At 31.9% G+C, this 9,382-nt stretch overlaps 1 protein-coding gene across 1 annotated transcript; it reads left to right on the plus strand.

Annotated features, from left to right (window-relative positions):
• The first annotated feature begins 7,443 nt into the window (after positions 1-7,443).
• On the plus strand, positions 7,444-8,501 carry LOC108478466 (NDR1/HIN1-like protein 12). The gene has a single exon (XM_017780927.2). The coding sequence runs from the start codon at positions 7,649-7,651 to the stop codon at positions 8,312-8,314; it is 666 nt and encodes a 221-aa protein (XP_017636416.1). The 5' UTR covers positions 7,444-7,648; the 3' UTR covers positions 8,315-8,501.
• Positions 8,502-9,382: the final 881 nt, after the last annotated feature.

Below are 9,382 nucleotides of genomic sequence, written 5' to 3' on the forward strand. Positions count from 1 at the left end.
AAGAAGAGGAAAGGAGGTCGTCAGAGTAGATTGAAGAAAACAATTCGAAAAACGCCATTGAAGTTGACTCTGAAGTAGATTTCCATCAAGATTGAAGATCTCCTTTTAATTTCTTTGAAATTTATTATGAGGTTTATTTCTTATGGATATACTGACTCTGAAATGTTTTTTATTCGCGATTATGAACTAATTTTCTAAATACCTAGGGGAGATGAACCCTTTGATGAATTCTGTACTTTGATTTCTGTTTTACACAATAAATACTTGAACCTTGTTCTCAGTTATGTGTGTTTAATTCTTGATTTAATATTTTCTGATTATTAGTTCATGTTTGATGTGATTAATTCTGAGGAGGAATAAACCCTATTTAAGAGTAGATCTAGCATAATTGAGTGGAGTTGTATGCAAACCTAGAAATATGATGGCATAAATCTACCAGATTAGAGTCAAATCTAATAGGGGAATCCATAGATCGAGTTAATGCAATAATAGGGGTTTTAATTAGAAAGAAATTTCAATTAATCAACTTAGAGTCAGTTGCTCTTAGTCTTGAATAGAGATATTAGCATAATTTAGGGATTTCTACGAATCAAGATATTAAGTGAATAAATTGTTTAATTCAAATTAATAATGATAGATGCAGTTTAAGTGGATTCTTTCCTAGGTATTATTTCACTTCTTGGTTATTATTCAATTATTTTCCTGATTTGTTCTTTGTCGAGTTCTTAGTTAATTTTAGTTTAATTCAATCACTTCAAATTGTCAGTTAAATAATAGAAAGATGACAATTACTAGTACTTTTAGTCCTTGTGGGAAAGATATCTTTGCTCACCTTAGCTCTACTATTTATTGATAGGTGCACTTGCTTTTTTCGTATTTTTAGTTGGTTCGTGGACATCAATGTCAATACTTGGGAGGAGTTCTATTAAAAGAAACAAGTCAAAGAGCACCCCAAGCATTCCTCCATAATTCTACCGATACTTGAAGGCTCTTCTACTAATATAAGTCAGTGAGCATTTTTGGGTTCCCCTGCACCTTCTATCGATACAACTATCAGTAAAAGTCCAAACCCTTGAAACCCTCAAACTTCTATCGGTACAAATGCTCTTCTACTGATACATTAGGTTCCAACTGTCACATTTTTTAAAACTTTTATTAGCACAAGTCCATTCGTACCGATTCAATTGGTCTATTATCTTAATGCTCAAATTTAATGTTGTAACTGCAATGCCCCATACCCAAGACCGTCGCCGGAGTCGAACACGAGGTGTTAACAGACTTAATTCATTACTTAAACAGCTCAAACAATTTATTTTTAAAATTTCCAGTCAAGCTAGCAATCTACGTCATAGTCGCTTAAAAATTCATATATCGAGTTCCGAAACTCGAAATTCAATTCTGTAAATTTTCCTGAAAATAAACTCATATATATATTTAATAATTTTTTTCTAGAATTTTTGGTCAAGCCAATTAGTACAGTTTATTAGTTAAAGTCTCCCCTGTTTCAGGGTTCGACTGCTCTGACCTCTGTATATTACGAATCATATATCTCTCTTTATAGAATTTAAATGACTATGAAGTTTGTTCTTATTAAAACTAGACTCAATAAGGAATCTGTACATATAAATAATTACTTCTAATTATTTTTTTACAATTTATGATGAATTTTTAAAGTCAGAACATGGGATCCAGAAATCACTCTGGACCTGTTTCACAAAAATTCAAATATATCATAAAATATAATTTATATACCTATTTTGTTCAATACATATGAAAATAGACTCATTAAGCTTCAATTTAATAACTTACTCATCATTTAATTCCATTTCTACTATTTTTAGTGATTTTTCAAATTTACATTGCTGCTCCTGTCAGATTCTGTTTTATGGCAAATTTCACTTTACTAAGGATCACTTTACTAAGGATTTTCATGGACTAAATAGCATTTTAAACATACATAACATCAAATATGGCTTAGATTGGTCATTCCAATGGCTAATCATTTACAAACCCTTTTCTTACCAAACCATAGCCATATCATAAGATCAATTACACAAAGTGAGTGTTTTGCCATACATGCCACATTCAAAATACACAAGCCATTTTACCAATTTAAGCCTTCGGATAGTGTGAACGAGTCTTCGACCTATCCCGATTCTCAAGCCGGCTTGTCAAAACTACAATGAAAGAAAAGGAGGGAGTAAGCACAAATGCATAGTAAGTTCACATGCAAATAGCAAGTAGCATAATCACACAATCTCACATAAAACATCATTTGCATAAACAACACCAAGACATTCATGTTTCATTTACATTTAATATCTTCCTACGATTTCATCATACCAAGTTTTCAACCCGAGCGTTTAAGCACATACCTGTCAAATTTTCTCATTTACCACGCTTACCGACAAGTCACCTTCGTTTTAAGCCTTCTTCTTATTCACTTAAGATTCACCCGTTGAACACATCGGAATATAATTCGAATACATGGATTTCATGAGCGTAAGTGTCATACCCGCAGCTAGACAAACTTAATAGCCTGCCAAAATTATGTAGCCAAGCTACTATGTAACCCGCCCATAAGTGAACTCGGACTCAACTCAACGAGCTCGGGCGTTCGCATCCATAAGTGAACTCGGAGTCAACTCAACGAGCTCGGATGCCTAGTTACATCTCACGAACTCGGACTCAACTCAACGAGTTCGGAACTCAAGTATCCTAGTGACATGTCACTTGTATTCTAATCTATTCCTAAGGTTCAAACAGGCGTTTTCCTCGATCACACATCTTTGCCGTCTTCCACGGAATATCAAAATCGATACTTCGGTGATAGTTCATACTCATCAAGTAATTCACATAATTACATATTATTCAACAATAAACACAAAGCATAATATTTCATGATAATAATTAGCATCATATCATATAAACAACATTAAATTGCTTAAAATGACAATTATGTTACTACATTTACACATGAACTTACCTCGGTATAAAATTATTAGGAATCGAGCCTATTCTTCGTAAACTTTGTTTTTCCCTCGATCGCGACTTGAATCTCGTTTCTCTTGATCTATAATACCAAATTAATCTTATTTAATACATACATTCATCAAAACAGCATTTAATACGAACTTTTGAAAAATTACATTTTTGCCCCTAAACTTTTGCATAATTACACTTTTGCCCCTAGGCTCGGGAATTAAACTTCATCCCTTATTCTTATGTTTTATGACATGCTGATCATTTTTCCCTTCTATGGAAACATCAAATTCACACTCTAACATGTACTTATGACTATTAGGTATTTTTACCGATTAAGCCCTTTTACTCGCTTAAAACCGAGTAGTACAAGTTGTCTAACATAATTTAAAACCTCATATTATATCATAAAACACCAAAATACACAAATTTCACCTATGGGTATTTTTCCAAATATGAACCCTAGGTTGAATTATTGCTAGCATAAGCTTAATCGAGCTACCGAGATTCAAAAAACGTAAAGAACATTAAAAACGGGGCTTGGAATCACTTACTATGGAGCTTGAAAGGTTGAAACAAACCCTAACCATGGATAACCCTTGAAATTTCGGCCTAATGAAGAAGATGGATAAAATTGGCTTTTAATTTTGTTTTAATTCATTTTAATAACTAAATGACCAAAATGCCCTTACTACTAAACTTTCCAAAATTCCATCCATGTCCAATTTTGTCCATAGACTTAGAAATTGGTCAAATTGTTATTTAAGACCTCCTCATTAATATTCCAAAACAATTTCATACTAAAAACTCCTAGAATGCAAGTTTTGCAAATTATTCGATTTAGTCCCTAATTTCAATTTAAGCACTTTAGGCATAGGATTTCATCACAAAATTTTCACACAATCATGCAATAATATCATAAACATCAAAATAATTATAAAATAATAATTTCTATCTTAGATTTGTGGTCACGAAACCACTATTCCGATTAGGCCCTAATTCAGGATATTACAGTAACGACTCTAATTTACTCCCAACGTCTCCAAGATTATTAGAAGGCTTAATACAAGTCAATAGCTCCATATTGAAGGCAAAAAATAAAATTGTGAAGTCAATTGCAGGAAAATCCAATTTTTTCATTATCCTTCTCTTTGTTCTTATTCATACACACACTTGGGTAACCATCTCTTTTATTCTTTTCAAATGTCATATTGTCATTGAATGAACTTTACCATTGTAATATCTTCCTTTGAGAACTATCTTTAATCCTTATTTTTATTTTTTTTTATCTTTGAAAGGGTTTCTTAAGTTTTTTAGGTAGAAAGCCTTAAGAGAAGTGATTTTATCTTGTCTAGTGAAAAGATAGTGTTTTGTACATGTTAAACTTTGTCATTGAAAATTTCAAATCTAGTGAACTTGGGAACTCTTAAATTGTGGTAAGTTAAGATAATGGAGGTAGGCAATTAGGATCAAACCACTACAAATTTTTAAGTCTCCATTATTTGTCATATTTTGTTAATTTTTTTAAAACACCAATTCACCCCCCTTTTGGTGATTATCAAGCTTAATATATCAGAAAACTTAGAAAACAGACTAGGTCGATCAAGCTCAAGCCTTAAATGTTTAAGCTCGAGCTCAGTCCATATTTCAAATGATCCTAATTTTTTACCCAAGGCCATATTTCGGGTCTAATATTTTTGCCCAGACACTCTTAAATTTCGAATGGACCTTCGATGTAGGAAATAACCTGATTTATGAATAGGTTTAGTTTTAATTAATTCCTTATTTTTTCCATAAGCTAACCATAAATAAGTTAAACCCGAGCTATTCAATCAATTTTTTTGAAAAAAATTAATCTATTTTGCCTATTGACATACTACATTAATATCCGCTATACCGGTGGGTATACATGAAGGTTATAATGTTGATAATAATGAAAACAATAGTGCACATGGAAGTATTTGGAGTAGGACCGATGCAAGTTCTGGTTGCCTCTTTATCTGCAGCAATCGAAAAGGATACAAGCACAGGGAGTTTCAATGATAGCATCCACGAAGAGGTAGTATTTTTATTATTTAGTGAGGCAGTCTTGCTTTTTTTTTTTTCTTGGTAGGATCATACGTGTGGTTGTTAAAAATTTTAAATAATAATTGAATAATAAATAAGTTTTAAATGTTTAAATAAACGAATATAAACCAGTTTGTTTAGGAATATAAGTGAATTAAACAGTTTTTTTAATGTTTGATTCCTTTAATAAATAAGCTTCAAAATATTGTTCATGTTTATTGATTTAATTTAATAAGAGAAAAAAAATACATGAATCAAATTATTTACAAATTGTTTATTAAAAGTTATATTCATTTACAATTCTAATTATGTTTCTTTTTTAATGAATTTGTTCATGAGTCGAGTGATCTGTTTGACTTAATTATTTGATTCATTTTGATTCATTTTAAGTCTGGGTAAAAAATTTATATTTTTGTTTGCCTTGACTAACCATCAACACATCTTGTTAATGCATTTTTTTGGATCAATGTAGATCTAGGCCAACTAACTAGTCCAAGAGGTGGTGAGATCTGAAAAAGGGAAAAAAATGAGTTATGGGGGTGTTGGAGTTTGCACTTCGACCGCTTTTCCGATACTTCATTCAGTTCTTCGTTTCAAAGATAATGAATGGAGGAAGAAGATAAAGAATAGGAACGTGAAAACCCCAATACCTTTTGAGGTTCTATTATGCTTACATTATCTATGTCATGTGATAATTCTCTCAATTAAGAAGTCCAAAGTGTCTTGGGATTAGCTATTTCTTCTGTTTCATTTACTTACTCTTTTGTTCCATTCTAATCATGTCGGACTTTGTCCAGCTTTAATCTTTTGTGGCATCAAGATCCTTTTGTCCCACTCCATTAAATCTTTTTGAATGATTTTATTGTTGGGCTTATAGATATGTTAAAACACCTCTACTTTTGAGAGTTTGGGGCAAATGAAGAAGAGGAAAAACAAAAGTAACTTTGATGGAAGAAAGTGATTTTGTTAGCAACTAAAATGGTAAAGGGAGGCGAAATGCCGGAGTTTTTCACGTGGAGGATGAATACAAAGGCAATGGAACTATATGACGCGTGTATATGTGTGTACATAGACTGAGATGTGGTGGATGAATTGATGAGGCAGAGGGCATGGGGACCTTTGGCCCATGCGGGGCCAACTGCCATTCATGCACAAAGAAACAGCCACACCATTCAGATACATTATGGGATTTGGGTTTAGGTAAACAAACATATTCATTTATCGGTGCTGCTATTGCCCCTCTTTTTATAGTTTTTTTTAGTTAAAGATATCATTCCGGTCTATTTTACATTTCGTTAGAGACTTCTTTGAATTGGTACAAATTGAATTTGTTGAAGTTTTTGTGCGGCTTAATTCAATTTGCAAGATTAGGGGTGAATTAAGGAGTATCGGAATTAACGCTCTAGTCGTTCTTCAATGTTTAAATTAATCAAGGATTTATAATTACGAAGAGAGTCAAAATATATTACTTTGATGAAGAAGATGAAGAAGAGAGAGGAATAATACTTCCTTGCTATACACTTGGTCTTCAAGTTTGTTTCTTATGAGTTGTTGGTGTAAAGAGTGATCTTATGTTACACCAAATAGAGTTGTAACTAGCATATTTGTCCTTATTCATATTATAATCGAACATGATTTATGAAAATTAATTTTTTGAAGTTTATGATTATCTCTTTTAATAATATTATTTTTAAACTTTGAACTTATTTTTTCTTGAAAGATTTATGTTTCTCTATCTAAGAGTTGCTAAATTTATTTTATTTTAAAATTTATATTTAATTTTTCCCAATTTTTCTCTTTTACAATTTTTTTAATTTTTAATTTTAATCTTTATAAGTTGATTTTTTTATCTTAATTAATATAATTTATCATTTATAAAAATTAAAAAATAGTGTAATTACTTTAATTATGCCACCAGAGCCTTGGTTTAGTTATGAGAGAAGTACTTATACTTTGAATACTTTAAATTTAAGATTCTGTATGAGTTTCCAAATTCTATTATATATAAGTTTTAATCAATTAGTCTAATTCATCCATTTTAGTTAAGACATTTAAGCTGAGATTTTATTGGGATTTCATATGGTTATTTTTAAATCGCTCATTAAAAGACAAAACTGAAAAGTTGTAACCCTTGATTAAATCATGTGAAAAATTAGAAAATTGAACTGAAACTTGTTAAATCAATTATAAACTGCATTATTCTTATATAAAATTAATTTCTCTCTTTCCTTGATGTTGAAGCTGTGGAAATGATTAAAATGCAAACTCATGTATTTTTATTTTAATGATTTTATGAATCCTAAATTCATCCAAATTTTGAGAAATTAAATTAGGAATGCGATAAATTCAAAAGAAAGAAAGAAAGAGGAAAAGAAAAAAGCATCTACATTGTTATAAAATAGAAAAACACAAAAGAAAAAAGAAGCGAACTTTAGCATCAATCGAACCATATTCTTCATCTTCTTATTTATTTTTTATATACTTTCAACATTGTGACTCTCGGCCTGCCCTCACCATCTCCTGGGAACCATCTTCCCTCCTTCACTTTCCATCCATTTTTACACTCCAACTTCAAATTTACTTTGTATTCACTTTTCCAATGAGTGACCAAGACCAACCTCCTCCTCCACCACCACCCACTAATGGCGAAGGCAAACCTCCTCCTATACCCAGCCCACCACCACCACCACAAGGTGGTGCAGGCCGTTCTTGTTGCTTATGCATTTTCATCTTCCTCCTCTTAGCAGGAGCCGCAGTACTCACCGTCTGGCTCATCTACCGTCCCCACAAACCCCGTTTCGTCGTCGTCGGCGCCGCTATATACGAACTCAACGCCACTTCCCAACCCTTCATTTCAACTTCTATGCAGTTCACCATCGTGATGAGAAACCCCAACAAGAGAGTCTCTATCTATTACGACAAGTTACAAGCTTATGTTTCGTATAGGAACCAACAGATCACTCCCCCTTTGGACTTACCCCCGCTGTACCACGCGACGAAAACAACAGTGGCGTTATCCCCCGTACTCGGTAGCGGCATGGTGCCGGCGTCGGCGGAGGTGGTGAATGGACTGATGATAGACGAGACTTACGGAGTGGTGGCGTTGAGGGTAGTGTTGTTGGGGAAACTGAGATGGAAAGCTGGTGCTATCAAGACAGTCAAGTATCGGTTTTACGTACGATGTGATGTTTGGGTCGGGTTGAAAAAGGGTGGTGTTGGACCCGTCCCTTTGCTTGGAGCTCCGCCATGTAAAGTCGATATATGAAAACTCCACTGCCATGGATTTTAACGTAGCTATAGCTTTGGTACTTCACTGTTTCTTTTTATTGCTTAGTTTTTATCTGCAGAAATGCAGAAGAAAATCAAAAACCAAGTTGAGTTACAGTTGAATGTTGTAAGAAAAAAAAAAGCTTTTAATGCCAAAAAAAAAAGGGGTTCTTTCGATTCTCTTACATTTATTTTTATTTACCATCTTTCATCATTTTGTTTCAGTTAAACTGGTAATTGATAAGTGTTCTGAAAATTGGTGTTTTGTCGGTTTACAAAATTAGATATAAAGGGATGCCATTGCCACACATTGCATCAAAGTTTAGACGCATGGCTCTACATGCAACAGAAGTTAAACCCATATGCTTGCCTTTTTTTTTTTTTTTTTCTCAATTGCATTTCATTACCTGAACCAAATGATGATATATTATCAAAAATTAATGTCATCATTTGATTCATTTATATTGTATGTATAGAGTTATACATTATGGGTTCATAAAATATTAATCTTTTCAAATTTTAATTTTAATTTGATGCATATCATCATATGTTTTATAGAATTATACTCCATTAGTAGGTAAGTTTTCAAGATATTTTAATGGAGCTTTTAAAGTGTAAGTATAATAAGATTTTTTTTCAATACTTATTGCATAGATAATTTAAAATTGACATGTTAAAATAACAAAATAAATTTTTTTAATTTATAAACATTATTTCTTTTTTTTATTTAAACTTGTTATATTCAAGTTGTTCATAAGTTCACACGGTGTGAAGCTAGAAATTTTTCTTGTGGGTTGAGATCAAGTTATATATTTTATGAGAGTTAAAATGAAATTTCATTGTTGTATTGACATATACCTTTATAGTTTTTAGAGAATGATTAAATTAAAATTATATCATTTGAGGGAAATATAATTTTATCATTTATTAACTTAAAATTTTATAAAATTTGAATGACTAAAAGTATAATTTTTCATTTTTAGGAGGGTGGAGGCCCTTGTTGTTAGAATATTTTCAAAATATTTATAACATTCCAATAGTTATAAATGTCCAAAAGTTACTCATT

Source organism: Gossypium arboreum, chromosome 12 (genome assembly GCF_025698485.1).
Source record: "Gossypium arboreum isolate Shixiya-1 chromosome 12, ASM2569848v2, whole genome shotgun sequence".
Taxonomy (NCBI): Eukaryota; Viridiplantae; Streptophyta; class Magnoliopsida; order Malvales; family Malvaceae; genus Gossypium; species Gossypium arboreum.

What these genes read in the sequence shown, in the direction of transcription:
- LOC108478466 (XM_017780927.2), top strand. Translation starts at nt 7,649, where the DNA reads ATGAGTGACCAAGACCAACCTCCTCCTCCACCACCACCCACTAATGGC.